At 43.2% G+C, this 25,060-nt stretch overlaps 1 protein-coding gene across 2 annotated transcripts in view; it reads right to left on the minus strand.

Moving 5' to 3' along the window:
• Positions 1 to 277: 277 nt before the first annotated feature.
• LOC118124330 (calcium-binding mitochondrial carrier protein Aralar2) overlaps positions 278 to 25,060 on the minus strand; it is a 48,336-nt gene continuing 23,553 nt past the window's right edge. Inside the window, exons 8-18 of one of the 2 annotated variants that reach the window (XM_047344061.1) lie at positions 24,606 to 24,699; positions 23,293 to 23,377; positions 20,740 to 20,824; positions 19,232 to 19,390; positions 16,745 to 16,797; positions 16,235 to 16,315; positions 10,790 to 10,930; positions 6,611 to 6,749; positions 2,886 to 3,044; positions 1,993 to 2,083; positions 278 to 1,100 (exon numbers count right to left, since the gene is read on the minus strand). In XM_047344061.1, the coding sequence (XP_047200017.1) occupies positions 908 to 1,100; positions 1,993 to 2,083; positions 2,886 to 3,044; positions 6,611 to 6,749; positions 10,790 to 10,930; positions 16,235 to 16,315; positions 16,745 to 16,797; positions 19,232 to 19,390; positions 20,740 to 20,824; positions 23,293 to 23,377; positions 24,606 to 24,699 (1,280 nt within the window). In that variant the 3' untranslated portion in view covers positions 278 to 907. Of the gene's footprint in view, positions 1,101 to 1,992; positions 2,131 to 2,885; positions 3,045 to 6,610; positions 6,750 to 10,789; positions 10,931 to 16,234; positions 16,316 to 16,744; positions 16,798 to 19,231; positions 19,391 to 20,739; positions 20,825 to 23,292; positions 23,378 to 24,605; positions 24,700 to 25,060 lie in introns of both variants that reach the window. The other variant, XR_007034932.1, reaches the window with a different exon arrangement.

The raw sequence follows: 25,060 nt of genomic DNA on the forward strand, positions 1-25,060 counted from the left end.
CCTCCTCCCACTATCCAGAAACGAAGCCAAAATATCCCTGGTGCGAACGCCATCTTGGGGCGATGATGTCATTTGGAGACGGATTCTGCCCATCTTGTCCCATCCACTAACTGGGTTTATGACCTATACTGGAACCAGCCAACAGGGGGCGATCAAGGCACTTTGGCTTCACTTTTTGGAGCCATCATGTCGTCCGTCTTTATAAACGGTCCAGGGCTCAAACAATGTGAATGAAAACACCGGCACATGTTCAGTTTACCAATATAAGTTTGTCTTTACTCACATGTTGCTGCCATACATACAGTAAGGCACGTTTATTATTACTCACCATATGTAACTCTACTTTCTCTGCACAGTTTGAGATACTCCTGACACACTCCAGAGGTGCAGATGGTGCCAGCTCTCTCTCTCTCTCTGATATTTACACATCTGTACACGTTTAGACCTGAAACCAAACATCTCACAACAGTAAACATTGTGTACATTACACTGTCTTTACATTCAAGTACTTTTTGGTAAAATTCTTCAAGATACATCGGATCAAATGTGCAACTCAGGACCAGAAGAGCCGTATAGATATGAAAATATGTCTCTGGATATCTCGTATATACACAAGTGCCACATGTATGACTAAATGTGTTTTTAGCTATGTGATCGTATGAGGAATGTGCTTTTGTGTGGAAAGCAACAACAGGAAGACACTGGAAAGAGCTGCAAGTGTTTGTAGTTATTGATACTGTTGTCCAAAGCAGTTAAGTTATATTTAAACTATATATATATACAGGATATTTAACATCTATCAATTTAAATATATATTTGTGAGAAAACGATAAATAACTTTAAATTAGTAACTTAAAATACTATGAACCCCAAGCCCCCCACTCATTGACTGACAAAGTGAGCAAACTCAAGGGGCATTTGCTGCTGCTGCTTCTGCTGCTGCCGCCGCCGCCACCGTGTAGCGTGGGAGATGGAGTCCAAACTTGCTTTCAATGCCAGCGAACGTGGCCACGGCCAACCTGAAGCCTCCGATGTGGTCAGGGGCTGGCGCCGGCAGGCTGATCCGAGACTTCGGGGTGGGCTCCAGGCCAGCCGGCTTTCTGCTGTGGGGAGTGAGGAGGTGGGGTAGAGGGGTGCGGAGGAAGAAGCCAGGGGAACAGTGAAACAGGCAATGAGTAAAAACTGTTCCAACAACATACGTCCAAGAGGTAATTTGAACCAAACAGGCGAAAGTGAGTCTACAGACGGGAGTTTTATTGTCGTTATTATTAAATCTCAAATTACATTGATCCCATTAAATAAACGTCTTAATAGAAAATCAAAAGTGGAAGATTTGTCCCTTCGAGCTGTAGTGAATTCTCTGAATGTTCTGATCCGCTGCCAACATGTCACGGACACATGAAGTCGCCCCAAACCGCTGCACTGAATATTCACTGGATCTGCAGTTGATTTGGTTTCACTCTGAGGCTTCTGGGAGAAACAGGCAGCTTCATGTAAAAGCAATGAGCCGTCCAGCCCGTACATGCGTGTGCAGCCCAGCTGTCTGTTAATGGGAGCATTTTCTTTGTCATTATTTTGAAAAGTGCACCGCCTCTTGTTCCCCCACCGCTCCTCTTAAACTGGAGAGAACCGGAGGATTATTCCTGAGAGTGACCTATTTCCAGGAGGAGAAGGAGCTTGTTTCAGTCCCAGAAGTGGCAAGAGCACATGCACAAGTCAAATGGGAGCTGTCGGCCCTGATCACGGGGCGGTAAAAACCCAAATTTGAGAAAATTGTCACATCCAGAGTCTCTGAGTGAGGGCTTCGGTCTGTCAGCTCATGTGCTCGGAAATTATTTTTGGTCTCGTGGCATTTCTTTTTCCCCTGGCGAGAGAGAGAGGAGGGGAGGCCGCCACCGACCGCAGAGAAGAACCCTGCTGCTCAAGGAGGTTTAATAACCAGATGAACTGATGAACATGTCGTGTGAGTGAAGCAGAGAGAGAGAGACTCACTGTCCCCCGAAGTCGATGTAGAGCCAGCGCTGCAGGAGCTCATAGGTCACCAGAGTCACTCCGAACTGAGGCGAGGACCGACACACTCGGGCTGCCGGAGCAAGTGAGAGATGACTTGAACCAAGTTCACATCGTAATCTACACAAGTACATGATCGAGGGCTCAGTTTCACAAGTGGCCAAATTAAATCAGAGGCTCTTCAACCAAATTAAATATATATATATATATATATTTAAATATTGAATTATTTTCTTCATTTTCAGTATTTACATTTAAATAAGTTAACCAGATGAATTATGATTCAACTGGTTATTGCACTTACCATAATAATGGTATTATAAAACATTAGATTGTGCTAACGACTCTAACAGGATAAGCAGGATAGACTGTTGGATGGTTGGATGATGGATAGTTCATCCCTCTCACACGGGATGATAAAGCACTACTATTCATTACTGATTTAAAAACTAATGCAACTTAACATTATTATCACTTAAATAAAACCAAACAAAAAACAACATCAGGTACAAGGTTAAATGTTTTTCTATAGACCTTGACTAAATTTCGTGGGAATCAGTTTTCCGTAATCCTGTTAACAAACAAACAAACAAACAAACAAACAAACGCAGATGAAAACATAACCTCGTTGGCGGAGGTAATGATATTTTTGTGAAATAAAATCGCGGCTTTATCTTGGACTGATGTTCAATCCTCGCATCTTTTTAGAAGAATATTACCCATAAATATACAGATAACATCTTTCCTTCTTTCCGAATAAGTTAGAAAAGTGTTTAAAGAAAAAATATTTAAAGAGATTCTAGTGAGAAAATCTGGAACTAAAACTTTAAAAGTCCCATTCACTGCAGCTCTTCTTTTTGACTTCATGACTGTACCTCCAGCTCCTTTCCAGAACGCGTGGGGCCCCTCTTCTCGGAGGATCTTCCAGAAGCAGTCCACCAGGCCGCTGTAGGTGGTCTGACCGGCACGTGCCGCCACCTGTAGCCTGGTCTTGATCACGTCGGCGGGGGTCACCAGAGAGGCCGCGGGCATGCCTGGAAAGAAACAAAAATACAAGAGCTGTTGAGTCGCGTGATTTTTTTTTTCTTTTCTTAACAGTCGCATGTGTTTGATTCTAAATAGTGCACATATTTAAAATCAGCCCCAACCAAATGAGATGATTTGTGTGAAGCAGCCATCAGCGACTGGCTGAGATCTTGCACATCGTCCTAACAGCGTCTGATAGAGTGGTTTCACCGTCCTTTGTTCCCTCTTTTAAAACACCTAATCTTCCAGCTTGACCGTCTTGCTGCAAGTCGGCTGCATACATACACTGTACACAAGTGGGGGCCAATTTCCATCAGTTCACCATCAACCAATCCATATCACCAGCAGGGCCATTATTTAATCTCTTCCTTTTTCCTTCCTCTCCTCCCTCTCCCACCCTTCTTACAGCTGTTTGAAAGGGGCCAGACAATGGACGGTAATGACGGCAATGCACACTGTGCCACACGCACCACCGAAAGTGACTGGCTGACTAAACCCCCACCCCCGACCCCACACCACCACACACACACTAACACACACACACACACACACACACTCCAGCCACTTCAGCCATGAATGTGCTCAATCATTGATGGCTTGGTCATTACCATCAACTGCCCTCTTGACAATTTGCACTGACTTCTTGGTATTTGTAATGGCAAAACGAGCTATTCAGCGAGCCTGATCAACTCAGCGTTAGGTTGCACCCAGAGGAGACTGACCACCTGCCCTGAGCTGAGCAGAGGAGACGAGAGGAGAGGAGAGGAGACGGGAGGAGACAAGAGGAGACGAGAGGAGACGAGAGGAGACGAGAGGAGACGAGGACATGTGGAGCAGAACTATTAATGGAAACAAATGATCGGAAGATGTAGAAACTCTGACCTTATTGAAAATTGCAAATTTGAACTGCAGAATAATGGCCGAGTGGTGAACTTCATTAAAACCCAATAATTCTGTCTTTATAACTGATGTAAGGAAAAGGTGCCTTTAAAGGTCCAGTGTGTAAGATTTAGGTGAAAGGGATCTATTGGCAGAAATTGAATATAAAATAATACTAATGATGTTTTCACTAGTGTATAATCATCTAAATGGTACGTATTGTTCTTTTCTTTACTCTAGAATGGGCTCTTTATATTTAAATACTTTATATTTACATCTGGAGCGGGTCCTCTCTACGGAGGCCGCCATGTTTTTTGCCCAAACTGGACAAACTAAACACGTTTTTAGTTTTTTGACAACTGAAGGCTACCACAGGTTCTCTTTCATGTTTGGAAGGGGAGGGTGAGGTGAGGGGTGTTCAGCTGCAACATTCAACTTCACCACTAGATGCTACTAAATTCTACACACTGAACCTTAAACATTGACAGAAAATTGAGGATCAAAATGTTTGGCAATTTTGCTTGAAAAGTAAAAAAAATATTACTTTAATCTAGTTAAAATAATGGGTTGACCAAAATAGAAGAAATCATTCTCATCTATATTCATTCTTCAGTCTTCCTCAGAACCCACAGATAATACGACCAAAAGCTCCCCCCCCACTACTCACATTCGCCAATAAAGAGCTAATGCCACTCGGAGATGTCCAACACTGTTCTTCACAGAGCAGAGTAATGCCTCGCTAAATAATGCTGTGCAAACTGAGCGTGTAATTCAATTTCCTGCGCTGCCTGTAAAAGACTAATTGCCAGAATGCTGCAACCGCTGATAAATATATACGTGACAGAGGGATGATAAACGTGTCGCAGAAACGAAAAAAATAAAGAAATCATGAGGCTCCTTGCTGCTCGGAGTCTCTGGGCCATGGCTGCCAGTCCTGTGGTGAGAAACCGGAGTAAAAATGGAGGAGGGACGCTGGATTTATGAGTTTTTCCGTGTTGTGCCGTGCGCCTTTGCGTCAAGAGGCGAGTGCTGCTGACACATCTCGGAGGACTCAAAACAAATATTGAGTCTTTCATGCAAATGTTGTAAAGCTTCTTGACTTGGCCAGAGAGCATTGAGCTGTTATAAGTGTTTTCTTAAGGATAAATCCAATATTAAGACTCGGCTTTGGATGGATCATATTTTCATGCAGGGGATAAAGTTGTTAAGTCATTGGATGTTTTGGTCTCCTTGCTCACGGCACCAAACTAAAGCTTACACAGATCGGACTGTACACATGCATGCAGTGTGAACATGTATAAAGTATGCACGAGCATGTTTGTGCAGGGGTGTGTGCTTTCTTTACATGCGTGTGTGTATGTGCATGTACAATATATTAGGGTTGGAAAGCCTCCCTGCCGGCCTGCTTGGCAAGCATGTGAGGCGCTTCCCTGCAGTGGAGCTCCGAAACCCCAGTCCCCAATCACCGAGCAGCGCTCTAATTAGCAGCTACCGCCATGGAGCCTGCGGTCAGAGGCTGCCTGGCTTTCAAACTCCGGGCTCCGCTACTGTTACTGCAGGCGTGTGGAGGTCTGAGGAGAAAGCACAGGGGGACCTGCTTTGCAGACTTTGCACACAACTTGTCAGCGCCAGAGATTTTATTTAATTAAGTCCGAGGCTCTGCACATTGTGTCAGCGACTGGAGCTGACTTTTGTGGCTCAATGTGGATTTTCAGATATATATAAAAATAATGTCATGGGGACACTGTACAAGGCAAAGTTATTAAAATGAAACATGGGTTTATATAGACTCTAAACCAGCTACAGAGAATAGCATTGTCAAACAACTGCACTTGGCATCATGAGATATTTTAAAACAACCAGCAATATTTTCTCTCCTCATTCTAATACTGTTTGATTATCGATGCTCTTTTTTCCACAGATTTTAAATCTATTTTCCACACTACAGAGAGTCCAGGGAGTGCTGTGCCACTTCAACTGAAACGGTGACTCTCAGTGAGAAAATGAAAGTTACTCATCGTAGAAACATCACATTTTATAATAACATAGATTGTATTTCATTTAGGCAAAACATGATGCATCTCATAGAGTCAGTAACAGCCCAAGTGCATCTATTTTCCTCATGGACAAAGAGAAGTCATCCTACAATTTGATATTATTGTCTTAATCTGACAAAGCCATAAATATTTTCAAACTGTTTCAGGTTCGATGCTACCTGCAAGAATCAAATTATAATTAGTATATGCTCCTATAGCCTCCTTGCATAGAACAGCCTGTAGTACAGAAATGTATTATGTTTACTTGTCGTTCCGGGTCTAAAGATTACCAGAATAAAAAACAAGGAATATTTACTTTTAATATTTTAAAAGAAAAAACACAGTGAGTAATTTTCCTGCTTTCATTTCTTCTTATTATTGTGTGTACTCACAATTATGTGTTCATACATAAACTGTGTGTACATACATATGCGAAAACTACTGAACTGATTTCCATAATGTTTTGTGGAGGAGGAAAAAGCCTATGAAGTTTGTAAGTGGATCTTGTAAACAGGCGAATCCAGGAAATCTTTTAACATGGTGAGTTGGGGTGGTAGCCTGGGAGGAGCTCTCTGACCACTTCTTTTTAAGGATAGCATGAATTTGCCCGTCCCTTTGCCAGCTAGCATGGAGCGGCAGTGAAGATGAAAGCTTTTTACCTGCCAGAGCTCCAGCAAACAGCATCTTGGCTGGCCCTATCCTCCCGTCCTCCTCAGTGAGGTAAGCCTTGAGGTGAGCGTAAGAGGGGAAGTAGATGGCCGAGAAGGGGATGTCCCTCAGAAAACAGGCCTTGGAACCCTGGAGACAGAGAAGCAGAGGTATATCAGGCCATTTTATTTGATTTAGAGGTGAAGTCTCAAAAAACAAAGCAGAGAAACAGTCATGGAGCTTCGGGGATTCAAAACCTTGATTCTGGCTCTGGGCTCTGAAGTTGTTTATTTTTCTAATGTGAAACATCGACATCAGAAACCAGATATTCAAGCATTAACTATTTCCAAAAGGCTGCTGGATGGATCTTATATAACAGAGTGAAATATTGACCAGAACATGCAACAGAAATCACGTCTCTCCATAAGCAAACACTGAGTGTCCTCAGCTGCAGGTGAGGAGGGACAGGAGACGGCTCCGAAAGCAGAGCAGACAGGAAAAGAGTGTGAAAAGCAGAGGAAGACAGACTGGCTGACGAAGATGGCTCCTCGTCTGCCACAGTAAACAACACTATATCATCAAGCCTATTGAGTTTCCTGCTGTATTTCAAGCCTGTTGGCGCGCTGCCACCGTCTTGATACAGCGACTACAGTCAACAGAAAGCGTTTAATGAGCTGGACAGGGTCTCGTTTTGGACAGGCTTCATTTAACTCCTAAGGATAATCCTTTGGTTCCTCTGTGTACACACACACACACACACACCCACACACACACAGAGAGAGAGAGAGGATTGGCAGATACCTGGGCTATCTCTTTCTCTTTCTCTCTCTCTCTCTCCACTGGCACTTCTTGTCTGCCTGTCCCTCCTGCTCACTGACTGGGGCCCGAGCAGCTGCTGAAAGCTGGGAGATTCTATCGAGGTGGGACAGACGAGCAAGCATCACAGCGACTGAGACTAGAGGCACTTGCAGAGCAGCTCCATAGAGTATTGGAAAATGAAATTATTTTGTTGAGTAAGAATCTGCAATGTTCTTCTACATGCAAGTGAAGTTCATGTACGCTGACTTTTAAACATCATCTGGATCCATATTCGTACAATGACAGTTTCCACCCTGCAAGGAATGGTGGCGCTAGTGCGTTAGCCACCCTACCATCCGGTAGCTCCACCAGCAGAGGGTGAGCGTCAGGATAATTACCCTGACAAAGGCAGCTCTGTGCCTGGGTGCAGCCCCTCCGGAGCCAGCCCGTCTGGGGCTTGCAGGCTGGAGCTCGTCTCCTCCCCACCTCCCCGCCACCACCAACACCGCTACTGCTTTCTCAATGCACTTTGTCTCCTCTCTGCACATAGACCGGCAGATGAATGCAACGAAGCGTGTGCATGAGCGTGCACGCACTGACACACACACACACACTCCTACATAGTCATAAATAGCTGTGAGTGAGCACACAAACACACCGACACAGGAACAGGTAGGCAGGTAGACGGAGACAAGAGGAGGCTCCACATTCTTTTACAGCCTCGTTAACAGAAGCAGGAGCTTTACATGGAATTTGTCTGTGCCGACCAGTGGACATGTTAACACAACCTACACAGATACACCAGGAAAAAACAATCAATCGATAAGTGTTCAATGTCAAAATCAATAAACAGACTATTCAAATTGAAGTCCTGAGTAAGGACGGCTTCATCGAAAAACTTTTTACTACTTGGAAATTTGACAAAACAAGTGTCATCACCTAACTTAAAGCAAAACGGGTCAAATTAACACAACCGCAGGTACGAGTGTGACATTTTCACAGTTGATTGTGTTTACAATCGGAGCAGAATCTCTCCTGCCAAGTTCCATCAGCACTTATTTTTGTAATTTAATTAGACGTGCTCGGTTTCACCCTGAGGGCTGACGTCTAGCCCGTTAAGCCGCTAATATTAGTGGTAGCCACTGATTCCTACAGCTCTTCGGTCTTAAGTGGTACAAATACTTTTTTTAAACACTGTGGCTGTGCACCGCACTGGTAAAAACAGACCGATGTTAGGAGTCATAATATTTATGAGGGAAATTATTATGAAAATACCGGAAATAGGCTTTAAAAACGAGACAACACAACAATATTGCCATATTAGTTTGACACTGTAATCTTTCACGCTTGCTTTACTATGTGTTGGTGCATAATATCACACAGGCCTAATATGTTCAAACAGTGCACTGTAATTTTTATCCCTGTGCCATTGAAAAATACCAATTATGGCAATTAAGGTTAAATACAGCTTTTAGCATAAATTGTGCCTTTTCTCGTTCTTGAAGAGAAGACCGCGTGGAACTGTTGATTTAAATGATGGCTGATATGGGGTAAGGTAATATGTTTAATTGTGCAATAGTTACAAAATAAATCACATATGATTTAGTCACAACAGCAATGAGAAATAATGGAGTGTTGTAAAGTTGATAAAAATACAATAGAATGGAGACTGGACATCTAGATTTGATATGCTGATTAATGTAACTTGAATTTATTGTTATATCGAATAAATATATAATATTAGATATATAATAACAATCTGTGTTTCTTAGCTTTCATTTAAAGAAAAAAACTGGGGCTCTCCAGAGTACAGGGTAATTTCTTTTATCATTATTTTGGTCAATGTTCAATATCCTCTCACTGACATTTCACGTCTTATATTTTAACTGCTGATACATCATCAAGCAGCGGACCAGGGGCGAGAGAGCCTTCTCCATAGCTGCCCTCTCTCTTAGGAACGCTCTCTCCAAGCTAATAAGAAACTGCACTGATTTCGTCGGTTGTGGCTCAGGAGGTAGAGCTGGTTGTCCACTAACCAGAAAGTCTGTGATTAGATACCAGTCCGTGTTGCAAAGTGCCCTGGGGCAAAACACTGAACCGCAATTTCCTCCTAATGGCTGTTCAGGCAGTGTGTGCGTGATGTAGAGAAAGTACCGCACATAGATGCATGGAATGAATGTGTGTGAATGGGTGAATGGCTATTATAATAATTATTATCATTATTATTATTATTAGTAGTAGTAGTAGTATTTTGTTTTCTGGGACAGGAATAAAATGCTCCCAAATTAGTTGAAATACATGAAGAAGTGTGTTTGTCTGTGTTGAGGCCAACATGCTGCTCATCCATTTAAACCAGTGTATATTTAATAATTTTCAATAACACATCAGAGCTCCTGACATATAGGATCCTAAATGTCCACCTGACACAGCTCAGCCGTGTCAGCTAATCTGTGTAAATTTCATTTAGCAATTTAAATATTTGACCCTAGGAACTACAACAGAACTAAAGAGAGCGTATACAACCCGTCCCGTTAAATTCAACGGTCAATCAACTCCAGGAAAATGGTGACCCAATCTCACACTGTTAAAGAAAGTGAAAACATTTGGTTCCTCCCTGACCCGTATGCTACATCCACTCACCGAGTTTCCTGAAAATCCGTTAAGTTGTTTTCTACGGGCAGCTGTGTGAGCCATGACAGTGCACACACTACAGGGGAATCCTACAACAGTTAGTGGCCAAAGTTGAACCAAAGTGAACACTGAGCTCCAAAACATGTGTGTGTACAGTGGGATTCTGGGATTCTTGACGGGCGGCAACTGTTGTGGCAGTGACAAAACATTTTTCAGGGCACTTTCAGTCTGTGAACGACTGTGACAGCAGAGTGATGACAGAAAATAGGGTATTCCATTTAGGAACATGGAGTCCCTTTCCCTCTGCGACTCAACAGTTATAATTTTACAACAGAGAAAATTGCAGGAATAGTTTATTTTGTGCATCTCTGAATTGCCCCAATTACATAACTCTACTCTCTGATTTCACAAGGACGTAAGCAAAAAATCTCAAGCACAGCAGAAAATATAGTGGACAAAGGTACAACGGTCCAAAATTGTATATAAAATTGTTTGATTTAAAATCCAGCTGAACACACAGCATCATAGACTCTCTCTAACTTCCCCGTTATTGAATAACGGTTTTAAAAAAAAATATATAGATTACATGTAATTTGATGCATCCAGATCACACCAAACTAAATGACACGTTCCAGTCCTGTAGGTATACGTGGATCAGACATAGGGTCAAACAGCCAGCGGATATTACAACACTGTGTAACACTGCCCCAGTTGCTTTGTGTGTGTGATGATCTTTACGTGACCTGAACAATGTTTCCCACCTTGTAAAGTCCGAAAAAGCCGAGGTCCCTGATGACGGACAGGGCCCTGACCCTTGGCCCCGTGGTGATCTCTCCTGCCACCTGCAGACGAATCTTCACTATCTCCAGAGGGTTGGTGAAGATCACCTGAGAGCCTCCGGCCTGAAGGAACACAAAGACAGAAAGAAAGAACTCAACAGAATGAAGGATTGGATAACGATGAACTCTCTGCTGCAAATTACACCCACTTTGAATGTTAATATTGTCTTTTGTATTTCAATGTGACATTTGGTGCTTTCCACTGAAAATTAGTGTTTTTTTCATCCACATTAAAAAAACATTATGACACCATCAGGCGAGAAACAGTTTCTGTTACCGAGCTTGTACACAATGGCAGCGAGTGATCTAATTTAACAATAGTGCTGCCTCAGCAACCAGCTGCAGAACAAACATGTGGAGAGGAGGAGAGTCCAGGAGTGTGCCGGGAAATCCAGCTGATGCAGCCGGGTCTGTCAGCTGTTTGTCTTCCTCACCCGGACCCAGCGGGGACTCTCCCACTTCCCCTTTGCCTCTCTAACCTCTCACTTTGGGCCCTTGTGCAAACCTGTACTTGTGGAGGGAGGGCAACAAGACTGCAGCAAGTTCAGGCCGGTTTGTTCGCCTTGCAGGTCGGCAGAGCTTTTAAGTATAAGAGGGAGCTGCTGTGGTAGAGCTGAGGCGAGACAACTGGTTTAATGACGGCATTTACAGAATGCTTCTATAGATACTGAGAGATGTTTAAGCCGATTGTTGTTTTTTTATTTATTTGCAAAGTTAACTTCTTCCAACTCCTTTACCGTCACTGTTTGTCTCTTTCTGTTCCTCTTGTTGCCGTTTAACCATTGTCCCTCTCTCTCTCTCCCCGTCACTTTCATTCTTTGACCTCTGCTCAAACAATCTCCCTGATCTTTTCTAATATTGTCTCTCTCCCGCTGCGGTTGCTAGTGGTTACTGTAGCTGCACACTGAAGGGCGGAACATCGCAATTAGATAGCAATCGGTTGCCATGGCGCCACTTCTGTCTTAAATAGGCCTAGTCTGTTTGTTGTTGTTTCTCTCCTTTTCTCCCCCCTCCTTTACTCGGCCCTTTATGAATGATGGATTGTGCTTGTTGCCTCTTGCCTTTCGGCGAAGGCATCAGAGAGGAGAAGGAGAAGGGAGAGGCAGAGATCATAATCGTCTCATTGAAGGTGTGTGCAGCCGCTTTTTTTTCTGCAGCTGAGAGTGTAGTGGGCTACAGCTTTCCTTCCAGATCCAGGCACAGGCAGTGAATAGCAGGAGGGCTTCTGCTCTGAAGCTGCTTCATCTCACAGCTAACCCTTTATGACTTGTTTTATGGAAATAACCTAGCTGATTACATGCTGCCTAATAGCGTGAGCATTAAGAGGCTATTGGCTCCAGCCACTAGCAGTGTTGTCTTATTCAATTGGATTGTAATGAGACTGGAGATGGAGATGTTGTTAACTCAAGGACCACAAACAACAACATTGTTCAGACAGATGAGGCGACAATTAGGCGTGACAACAAGAGATAAGAGGGGAGTGACAAAGCAGGGCTTTTCTTTGTGCACGTCACCGTCCTGTGTTACGACTGTGGAAAATAACTTAGAATGTCCAGTGCAGGGGCCGGAGATGATTAGAACAGAGAGAATCAAACGAATAAACAGAAAGAGAGCTAATGAGAGAGGGAAAGATAGTGAGACAGAAACAGAGAGAGGAGTAGTCAAAACAAGAGAAGTGAGGGAAGGTCGAGGTTGAGGCAGAGAGGTTGAGGGTTGTGATTATGGAGCGATAGCGTTGGCGGATTCCCAGGTAATTACAAGGCAAAGTGAACCTTAGAAACCTGGGACGTCAGCACCTTATACATGCATCATAGCTCCTGGCCATTTGTGTGTGCGTGTACTAGTTTTTGTTACCTCTTTAGGACCTTTTCCAATATAATTACTGACCTTGTCCGGACCAGTAGACCTCATGAGGACCGAAGCCTGGTCCTATGAGGCAAAACATCATTTCTGAGGTCCTGGCTAAGGTTAAAGGTATAAGATGTGAATTGTGGTTGGGTTAAGATTAGGGTTTGGCATGAATTGGTAATGATATGGTTAATGTTCGGGATAGGCCGTCCACAATGAATGGAAGAAAATGCAAAGTGCTAATAAGGATACCTGCTTGTGTGTGTGTGTGTGTGTGTGTGTGTGTGTGTGTGTGTGTGTGTGTGTGTGTACTTAAACCAACTGTGAAAACTGTCATACATCTACAATGGAAATGAAAAGTGTTACTGTCTCCTGACTCGAGAGTCTCACTCCCGCTCCACCTCCTCCTCCTCCTCCTCCTCTCGGCAGCGACCCATTAAGTATTTTGTGTAACTCAAGTCGTGAAACGCAGGCCAGTAAACTGCCAGATAAGCATCCAGCCAGCTCAGTCAACGGAGCATGCCATTCTTACCAAATAATCATTAGAAACTGGCAACCCGCGCTGGAGCTTAATGGTGCTGAGCCTCGGGTTTAGAGAGAGGGAAGAGGAGGGAGGAAAGGGAAGGTGAGAAAAGGAGCATATTGAAGAGGGAAGAGAAGAATAGACGGAGGTAAAATGATAAGAGATAAGAAAAGTAAGGACATAAGAGGAGGTGAAAGAGAAATAGAAGAAGTATGACACATGCTTCATTACTAGTCCCTCTCTCTTTCTTTCTTCTGCTTAATGTAGCGTGGATCATCCGAGGCTGACACTGTGGTCCAAACCAACACTTTCACAGCTACCAAACGATATAAACAGATTGCATGTGCTGTGGCTGGAGCCTCGCTATAAAACGGGGTTCAGGAGGGTTCGTCTTCTCTGTGTGCGAGTGTGAATGTGTGTGTGTGTGTGTGTGTGTGTGTGTGTGTGTGTGTGTGTGTGTGTGTGTGTACGTGTGTAAGATAAAGTGGCAGGCAGAGTGCAGTGCCAGCACTAACACCGGGGCCTCAGCCAGGATGAAAGGAGCTGTCACGACGGCTCACGGAGGAAAAGAGGAAAAATCCATCCGTCCGCACTCCTCTCCTCTACGTTTATCCTCTCCCTCCGCCTCTGTTATGGTTCTGCTTCTGAATCCATATGGCTTGTATAAAATATAAAGGCAACCACTACGTTTCACACCCAGTACAGTGGAGAACATCTCCTCAGTATATTTGCTTTCCTGGCGTTTCGTTGCGTTTCTCCTTCACAAAATAAAATCACTCCAAAATTTAAACTGCAGCAAATGTAACATGTTAAAGCGTTTCTTAAACATATTCCCAGAACAAATAAGGTCAATTGAATGTGCCTGAGTGCAGCTAAACCCATAATGACTTGTGTATCCTGAAATACTTTGCTTTAGTGATCGGCATCAAAAGAGGGTTGAGTGAAAGACCTTCTTTCATTTGCTCAGCCTTGGAGGACTCACGGTTTGTGCGTGTGTGTGTGTGTGTGTGTGTGTGTGTGTGTGTGTGTGTGTGTGTGTGTGTGTGTGTGTGTGTGTGTGTGTGTGTGTACGCATGGATTGTGGGTAGAATGTGACAGCCCAGTGATCATAACCTCTGATGGGAGGGGGGTAGGTAACAGACTGGGAGATCTCAGGTAGCAGCTGCTGTCAATCTTCGTCTCCTGCCTGCAAGCGTGTGTGCATGTGCGTGTGTGTGTGTGTGTGTGTGTGTGTGTGTGTGTGTGTGTTGTGTGTGTGTGCATGTGCACCTGTGTGCTCTTCTGTTTGTCATACATGCACACAAGCATGTACAGCATGTACACTTGCTGTTTCATGTGTGATCTCTACACGTTCCATCAACAAGCGGCGACTGCCTGCCTCCGAACAGGTCCGTGTCTGTCCACTCAGCTGTCAGAGGGGCGGCACTCAGAAAACAGGTAAACATAGTTAAGAGATGTGTGCTGCCTTAGTACTGTACACACTGTCAGTGTATTGCACGGCATCGTTTCTGCACGGTGCACTTTGAAGAGCCAGAATGATGGAGCGGGACAGAGACGCTCCATGTTTGGATTTTTGACTGTGGAAAAAAAAAGGGGAACACAGAAATATGTATCGTTGGCTGGATTTGAGTAGAACGCTGCAGACATGATGAACATGTGGGGACACATTCACACTGTCAGAGAACTGAGAGCTGAGTGAATTTGAAGGGGGAAACTGAGAGGAACTTTTATCTCAGTGAAGAGAAGTGATTGTTACTGTCTGATCAAACCAAATCCCAAGGATTGACTAATTCAGAATTCGAGATGAAACCAAAATGATCATGGTTATCATTAGACGCGATATAAAATATGCAACATTAACATTGAGGAAGGAAGGCTTTGGCTCTCTAAAGAAGTCTTTTCAGAATATCATGATGATAGCAAATTAAATAGTTTTCCAATGTTCAGTTTCCCCTGACAGCAAAGTAGATTAACCGGCTCCAGACTGGAGTTCAACGAGAGAGAGAACCTCAGACAAATACAGACAATGATGTCACATAGTTACGCTGGAAAATCCAACAGAAGCAGGAAATAAACTGGTTTATACCGCATAGTTTTCTCTACCAGTTGATCCTGGAGAGTATCAACCAAACCACCACGGCCATTTAGGATTAAAATGGAACAACTAACCATTGGGAAGCTTATCACAATATGCTGTGAAACCAGAAACTGTTTAAACCACACAAAGATGTCATAATGACATAGTCTAAATGTTTTTCATGACATTTCTTCACATTTATTACCTTAATGTTCCTACAAAATCAGCTGTGTCACGTAAAAACAGAAGTGGCTCCCAGTAAGAGGCGTAAAGTCCTTTTCTAAACCAGTCCTCTTACTTTATTGAGCATTAACTTTATCGTAAAACAGCTTCAATGATTAAGCGGAGCAGTTTCTCTGGTTGCTCAGACCTCACATTAGCCGGAGCTGATATAGGCGCCAATTTATGTCCCTGCCAGTGGGTCCTGTAAACAGTTGAATGCCCGACCCCCACGTTCCAAAATAAACCTTACGCAAAAACTGTAGCCTGCATGAAGTGTTGCCATATGGATTTGGAAAAAAGTAGTCAAATGCATTTCAGCACCTTAGGAAATTAACAGTGACGACCATCACGCACCCACACACATGTGTTCGTGCCCATGGCGCTGAGAGTCAGTAAGCTGTGAAGTAACCTTCAGCTTAGTGGACAGCTCCACTCGATCTCACAAGACATGAATAAAACACACGAGTGGAGATCATAGCACACGCAGGTGCTTGGCTTTCTCTGTGGGTGCGAGATCAGCACATATGCCTACATGTACCGTGCATGTATGAACTGTTTCACTGGGCTTTATTTTACATTTCAAAATCAAACCATGTCCTTTCTGCCAAAAGATGCTCCAGTTTTGTGAGTCGTCCGGATAAAAAAAATCTCCTGCATCCAATACTAAACCATCAGAAATGTCCAAAAAAAGACTCACACATCCACCAGCCAGGATCTCAGAAGCCAGAGGGACGGTGCCGTCCTTCTGTCTGGTCTTTCCTCGCACAAAGTCATTCACCTGGAAACACAAAATGATAGTTTCATACAAAGCTGCCATTCCTTAAGCTGGTACAGTGCAGTGAAACCTCACATGAATATAGAGTGAATACACTACAAACTATATTACTTTATATTCTTTGAAACCTGATATGTAGAAAATCCATAGCACAAATATTAACACCAACATCTCATTATTGACCTAATTAACTTTGGACTAAAAGACAAGTGGAGATTATAAATGAATGGCATTAGCAAGCTTTTCAAAACGATGCCTGAGGCACAGGTAACATGCAAAGAAGGGAAGGAAGGTCACTGTCTGGGCGTTAAGTGCACACAACCAACTATACATGTTAGATGCCTAGAATCACATGATATAAAATCTATCTGAAAGATAGAACCTCATGGATCTGTCTGTGTCTATGTGCATGTGTGTAACGCAGCGACTTACTGTTAGCTTTATGGCTTTCTCGGGCGCCACACCCAGTAGCTGTGGTACCAGACCTATCATTAGAGCAGCCGAGATGATTAGAAAAAAGAGTGCTGTGGTACCCTCCCACACCACACACACACACACACACACACACACACACACACACACACACACACACACACACACATACATATACTGTACATACACCACTTCCACACACTCCACATGAAGCGTGGCTTCCTGCTGCATGCGTCTGACCCTGCAGGATCCCCCCAGACACTAATGAAATCTATTGATGTGGAGTGCGGGGACATCAGAGTGGTGGCAAGAAGAGAGAGAGAGAAAGAGAGAGAGAGAGAGAGGAAGAAGGGGTAAAGAGAGGATGAAGAAAGAGAAACTGCTTCCCAGAATAGGAAAAAAGGGCAGAGTATAAAACAAACCAACCAAAAGTTTACACAGACCTCAATTACAACCCAGAGCTGGATAAAAATAAACAAAATAATCACAACAGAGCACAATGAAACTTGGCCCCCTACCCAGACACACGTGCAGACACACATGCGTGCAGACACACACACACACACACACACACACACACACACACACACACACACACACACACACACACACACAAACCATAACCCTTAAACTTAAATAATTTTTTAAACATTAAAAGAATTTATTCAACACATAATAATTAGAATAAGCGCCAACAAAAAAATCATCCCCATTACAAAAACTTGAAACATGATCCTGTTTCTTCTTGTGCTGTTTTGTTTATTCCTGCATCCCACATCAAGCACCAGTAATTGTGCCAATTTCGAGCAGATGATTTAACATTCCTCCCTGAGCAGATATTTTCTAAAAGTTAAGCTACTTTAAACTAATATTACGTAACTTCAGTTTGGCTGTCAGGATACCTGTCTGGCAGACATGTCTGTCTCTGTGTCTGTGAAGCCCTTCCACCATTGATGGCCTTTGTGTTTCCCACAGAAAGTCATGCATTCAAGTTTCCTCTCAGGAGCCCAGTGCTGTCAATCAAAATCATGGGATTTTTTAAAAAGGGCCCTCCGCTGTTCCAGGGAACCATTTTTCAATCCTCCTTCAGTCCTACCCCAACAATACCCACACAGACACACTAACTCCAGTGTCTGAAGACAGGGCAGGTAGTCATTAGTGATGCCGTGCGCTGGTATGTGCATACCTGCATGCCCAAGTTGTCGCCTGTGCATGCCTGTCTTTTTATGTGTTTGTGTGAGTGTGTAGGGTCTAGACGTGCAGCATCACTAAGTCGTGACACAGGCATAAGGTATGTGGCCTTGCGTGTGACATTCATTGTCCCACTCCGAAAAGTGCCCGGCCAGTTCGTAATCACTTCAAAGGAGGCAGGTCAGCAGGTGAAGTCACACCGCCCCCCTGTCCACCCTACGCTTCTCTTCTCATCTCCTCCCGTTTCCCTTCTCTTTCATTGTCCACACTACACGTCTCCTCCTTAGTCTCTTACATCTCAGCTCCTTTAAAAAAAACAAAAAAACCTCTTTCATAGATTTGACTGCCCGTGACTTGATTTCCTGAAAGCTGTGTGTACACAGATCGGATGGTGGCCAATTTATTATCAGTTTGACTCAATAACATGTACTGTATGTTAAACCTACACTTGTAATGATTTCTAGTATAACCATGATCCCAGAGATACTGTATTTGCCGCGTTTTTAACAGTAAATGTATCACAAAGAACGAGTATTGTAGGAGAAGTGCATCAAAGACATTTATCTACAACCATGACTGAAGGTTAGACATACAATATGTAACCTTGGCTGATAGGGGTCTCTCAATCAAAATAATAACAAAGACCGAGACTGATGATGTTGTTAATCAGTGTGGGATCATGGGAGTTGTTGTCTTCACCGCCACTGCCAATGAAAATCTACCTGACGTGACTCAGGCGTAGGTCATCTTCACAGATAGGGTAATGTATTTAAGTTTTATTCACGTTATGCAGAAAATGACCAATACAAACAGTGGGAGGAATAAACAGCCAGCTGGCTAACTGGCTTGTTGTGTGTTGTTACTTCGTTATGTGTTGTTTGCCCTGTAAGTTATAGCAGAGACAGACTAAGCCACGAGTAAGATGACCAAAATTCAATAAATTCAATAAAATATGGGTTAAAACATTGTTGGAAACATTTTAGATGATGTAAGAACACAAGTCAACTATATATTTAACGTATAGTTCTATGGGATAAATATCATACCATATTCTGAAACTGAAAAAAAAAGGCTTTAAAAGCTTGAATTTTAAGAAAAAGGCTTTTGAATGATTGAAACTAAGTGTTGAAGCCTTGCATGGTGTTTTGATGAGAAAAACAAAATCAAAAACTGAGTTTTCCAATTTGTCACTTTTCTCCCAGAGCATTTTTTTTCAGTTTCGGAATATTTTTAGCCCATGATATTTAATATTTTTAAATATACTGTTTTTTAAAAATTGTATTCATGCATACCCACCCCTGTAAAGTCCAAATAAGCCCTCATAGCGCACCACCTTCCGGAAGCAGTCGAAGCTGCTCTTGTACATGAGCTCTCCCACCAGGGAGCCGCTGCTCCGCTGGTTCTGCATGCGCGTCTTCACCAGATCGATGGGGTACACCGCTGTGGCACCCACAGCTACAGAGAACAAAACAAAAGCTTTATTTAGATGCCACATGTTAGCAGGGGGTTATCTTTTTATTTCAACACACACATTTTCACTAAAGTATTTATGACCGTGCCACCATTGCCTTCACCAGCATCCACATCCCGCCATTGTGTTTACATCTTTGTGTTTTACACTCAAAGGCAACAGAAATAGAACAATGAGAAGAGCGGGAGTGAAGAAAAGGTCACATGATATTTGGTGATTATTACTTTAAGCTACATTTTTTTTATTGAAAATATGTTAAACAAACTATTAGGTTAAGTGCAGCTACAGATGTAGATGAAAATAAAATTATTCAGGGTAATGGCGACATTAAGCTTCCTGGTGGCACAAGTGGCACATGTGACTCAAGAGAAGTCACCACAATTGTTTTATAATTGTTCATCTTTTCAAAAGCTCAGACGTAATTCATGAATAATCCAGGCCTATTCTGAGAGCCATTGTCAAGCTTATTGTAAGACTGCAACAGGAGAAAAACACTTGCTTGACATCAGAATCTTAACGTCTTAACATTGTATACATGTATAATGAAAGAAAGTGAGCAAAACAGGTAGATATATAAAACGATTTGGAGTAGGTGAATTCTCACACATGCACACAAAATGTTAAACTGCTGGCATTACTAGATACCACCCGAGATAAGTCTTTTTGTAATTTGGGTGAACTGACCCTTAAAGAGGAAGAAGCGGTAGAGGAGGAGGAAGGGGAAGTCTGTGAGGACAATGTTAAGAATGATGTTTTGAGTTGCAGTGATTTCGGCCTGTGAGACGGACGCAAACAAAAAGAGCCGACCCTGGGCGACAGACTTAATTAGAGAGAGGCCGAGAGAAAAAGAGATGGCGGCCCTGTACCTCCTTATTAAGCTGTCTCCCTTGGGATAGAAGGAGGAGGAGAAGGGAGGAATGAAGGAAGGGAGGAGTAGAAGAAAAACAGCGGGGAGTCTGGAGCCAAACACAAGAACTGGGCACCTCCCTTCACCCCCCCTCCCACCTTCACCTTCCTCCTTGTGATCACTCACACAGGTACAAAAGAATCAACAAAAGAAGGTTTTCCCATGGCACGCAGAGAGGTGGGACAGGACGGAGCGAGATGGAGGGAGAGGGAGCACTTCTCTTTAAGCAGGGGAGCGACCGTTGTTCATGTAAGCAAGGGAAGGGGCAATAGAGGAGCCATTGTCCTCTCCCTTACCCTTTTCTTATGAGGACAGCAGAGTGCGGGGGTAGGCAGGTAGGCAGGTAGGCAGGTAGGTGGATAGATGGATGGGTGGATGGGCGGTGGGTTGAAGGTATGCGGGGAGACAATGGGATATGACTCTTACCCCCTGCAAATGAGCCGAGGGTGAACCTGTAGGCCGACTCTGCCACCTGGACCAGGACAGGGCGGGAGCCATCACTGCCCAACTGCTGCTCACAGTCGAAGAGACGCACAGTTAGACAGAGACACATGCCAGCAGACAGGACACTGGTTCATTTCTCTATAACATTCCACGTATACGTCAAAACCATTCCTCATAAAACAGTGAATGCCACACATCCAATTCCACCATCCTGCAAGATAAATTACAGGTTAGGAAATCATTCGTCAAACGTGCCGCCTCATGTTAAACACATTAAAGTCACAGAATACTGAAAGATCTTTGTACGTAGTCAACAAATCCAGTATTTAAATATGATATACAATATGAAAGATAGTAGATAAAATCCAGACTGCAGTTAATTGATTGATTTTTTTAATAATTCAATTTTTAGACTGTGAAATGTCAGAAAATTGATTATTATTGTCAGTGCATTGCTATAGAAACAGAAACACAGTGAATCTTCTCTTTTAACAATCTGCAACGAAACACATTAAACGATTAACAAATAATGAATTGTCAAAATCATCAAAAGAGTTTTTGTTGATAGATTCGTGTGATAAGTGTTTGGTTAACTCACTGTTGATAGCAATGTAAAGTCCAGCAAAAGTGATCAGGTGATGATTCAGGGTTAGAAATACAGACGATTCCATAGTGTTGGAATAAAACATGAAGAACTATGAACCATGAACTAATATCTGCTGAAGCAGCCTGATCAACTTTTTGTGTAACTTCTTTGCTCTTTTAAAAGTATAATAAACTATTTTTATACATTATTGTCCAAAAGTTAATTTCTAAATCACAAAATAACATAAATTGGTTTTATTGTACTGTATACAATTAACATTACATTACAAGTGAACACACTCCCTCATTACATTTAATTTGGATTTACTACTTCATCTATTCCTTGTTAATACATTGCCCATGTCCACCTGAAGTTGGGACATATAGAGATATGTCTGTATTATCTTTTGACATAATTTTATTTTTGCTGCTTAACTTTGTATTGCTCCCCTGGGTTGACATAAATCTGTGTAACTGCATCTGGACTATATTAGCCTGAAATACCATTTGTCAAATACAATTAGAATCAGAGTAATCTGAGAGCAGAGGATCGCTCATAACCGGCATTAGTCACACGCACCCTCCTCCACCTGAAGTACCTGTTGCCTTGTCTGGTCTGACCAGCCCTGGCCTGTCCACCCTGGGGAGAGAGGGGGCGGTGGAGTGTAGTATGTGTGTGTGTGGGATGGGAGTCTCTAGAACAGGTCCACCTGTCAGAGAACCATACACCCCCACCCCCCATCCCTTCAATTCATCCTCAGATCTTGCTTCCTGCCCAAAACGTCCTCTCTACACAAGCTCCTCCACTTCTCCCATCCTGCTCCGCTCTGTCTGCCTGAGGACTGATGAAACTTGGCAATACTAACTGTCAGGATGTTTGAGGGAGAGAGAGGGAACAAGTTAACAGGATATAAAGAGAGAAAAGGCGAAACCGGCAAACATGTAGAGAGAAGAGAGAGGGAGAGAGAGCAAGAGGGAGATGTAGATCAAAAAGGAAATGGAGAGAACAAGCGAAAGATGAGGAGAAGAGAGCTCCAGCATGCTGACGGCCAGCCCCTGAGGCCAAACCACAAGGGCCTAAAGTGGCTCATTGTGGTAGGACTGGCGTCTGTGTAGTGCTGGGCCCCTTTGCTTGCTCCCCTTTGGCCCCAGCCTGATCCAGCATGGCCTGGCTAAGCCTTCTCTGTAGCACTGGAACCCACTAGGCAACCCAGCTCTGACCAAACAGCCTGAGAAAGAAAACAGTCCTCTGCTCATCTGTCTGGCTCTCCCTACATCCTTCTTCCTCTCCTTGGTTACAAATTACTCTTGTTAGCTGCTCTGAAATCATTTCACGTCTATTATTTGCAACTTGAAGCATGTTTGACTCTCAGTGGGTATCAAGGATGGCGTTGTTTGTCTACATTTTCATGGATTTGTGAATTTTGGGTGAATGTTTTTTGTAAGACAGAAACCACATGTGGGGATTAGGTCTCAAGAGGGTTCAAGGCTGTGATACTTGGATGCAACTTGGTCTGAACCTTGGTATGAACTTTTGAAAATGCGCAGGGCTGATGAGAACTGGTTGACCGGCTACTTTGAGGGAAACTTTCCATTTTATACCTTATAAAATTAGTTTTTCTGTATCTGTGGGCCCTCAACAATACACATACAAGGTGTAGAGACAAAAATATGACAATTTCCAAAGATATGCAAGCCACAAACAGGCAGACAGAGATATGTGGAATAGATTGACTCTAAAACTATGTCTCTGTGAATTATTACAAAAATTAAACTGATGTTTTGATTTTGGGGGGTGAATAACCTGTGAAGGTAATATCACTTTCTTCAATTATTAATCTTAGTGATGTGCTGGGTGACATGTAGACCTAGAGAACGTATCGGGATGGGAAAGAGTTGCCAAGGTGGAAGAGGAAACCAAGCACATCAACAAGTCTTCATATTCCCTACCTGTCTCTGGACCTCTGCCAAGTTGTAGGGCAGGGCGCCTTCCTCCAGCGGAGCGATCTTCTCAATGTCCACTAAACCAACACGTCTGGTGGGGAGAGAGAGAGAGCGAGAGAGAGAATGAGGATCGAGAGAGAGAGGTTTCAAGTAACTTTCCAGTGTTGTAAAAACTCTCAGAGGATTATAATATTTCATCCATGCATCACCAAGTTCATGACCTTTGCGAGAACAATCTGTCAGGGTGAAGTTTCTCAAACTTTAAAGGTACTTACTGCCATCGTTCCATGTGAAAATATTGTGGCATTCAATAATTCAGATCTGTGCTTGGCATGGCCGATATATAGGAACTGAAAACTCCCATTCCTTTATCCCTTCATCCAAGTATAACAAAGACATTCAACCTTTGGATAGAAAACTGTTGCCTTATTGCCTCTTTCCATTGCATCTCTACGACGGTCCCAGTTTTCCCAGGCTGAGGGAACGGGGAACGCCAAATCCCCTTTCCCCTCCACCCCTCTCCTCTGAATATTGGGGCTATTATCTCTCGCATCTCCAATCAAGGGGAGTGGAGAGGGCTATTAAAGTATCCCGTTGCCCAGAAATAATAATCAGGTGGTGTCTCAGGCCGGGGTTAGAAATTATGAGAGCACTGGCCGGGCCGCAAGGCAGACGCAGAGGAAGTGGGGGAATGTGAGACATATACAGTTGTTTTGTGCCATGGATTATAGGGGCTAGAATTGCCCCTTTTTTAAGGTAAATTGGATATTGGATTGGGTTTGGACTGAAAGAGGATTCTCTGCCACTGATGTAGTCATGATCTGGTTCTTTTGATGCATTGCAGAGAAGTTTGAAAACCAAGACAACTCTCTGAGGTACAGACCCTCGGGGTAAAGGTGCGCGTTTGGGGGGCAACCGTTGGTGAGACTGACTAGCTGACGCAAAAAAAGTAAAGTATGAAATCTTTAGATGCTATCCCTCCATTACTGACGAACACAGTTACATTTTTCCGAACTTAAGTATACGTCTCAATTTAACATACATTGAATGTCTCGGATCAACATTACTAATGATTATTTCCTCAGAGATCATATTATCCAACCCATCACTAGATTAAACATAGAAAAGCAGGTTACATCCAAAATACTGTCACATCAAAATTGAGGGAGTGATTCAAAATTGTGTGTATGTGGGATTGATGGAAAGCAGATTAGAAATCGTGTGTGTGTGTGTGTGTGTGTGTGTGTGTGTGTGTGTGTGTGTGTGTGTGTGTGTGTGTGTGTGTGTGTGTGTGTGGTGTTTGTTTGTGTCAGTCTTACCCACGGGGCTCTGACAGGTCTGCCAGCTGGAAGAGGATTTCAACCTCCATAGGTGTCACCTGGCCGAACCTCTGAGCTGCCACGATGAACTCCTCTACGAAAAACCAAAGATTTCATTTGTATTTCAATGATGAGCACAACGCCTGCAGATATAAAGTATTTACAAGTGTTACATATATGCAAAATCAAGTAAAAAACTGGGTAACACAGTGATTTATAACCAGTGCCACACAGTGAAAACATCCTATATCTGTGTCAGTGTTACAGTCGCAGAAAACTAAGCAGATGTATCAGTGGAGACATTTATTCCTCTGCACATCCTAATCAACCCGGAGGATCTGGAGGTTTTCCCAGGCCAGATCTGGCCTTGGTCAAATATACATTAATTCTTCCAGGACTCATGATCAGACCTTAGCCGGCTTGTTTTAATGCAAAGGAGCTGGGATACGCTTCCA

The sequence above is a fragment of the Hippoglossus stenolepis genome, chromosome 17 (genome assembly GCF_022539355.2).
Source record: "Hippoglossus stenolepis isolate QCI-W04-F060 chromosome 17, HSTE1.2, whole genome shotgun sequence".
Classification (NCBI taxonomy): domain Eukaryota; kingdom Metazoa; phylum Chordata; class Actinopteri; order Pleuronectiformes; family Pleuronectidae; genus Hippoglossus; species Hippoglossus stenolepis.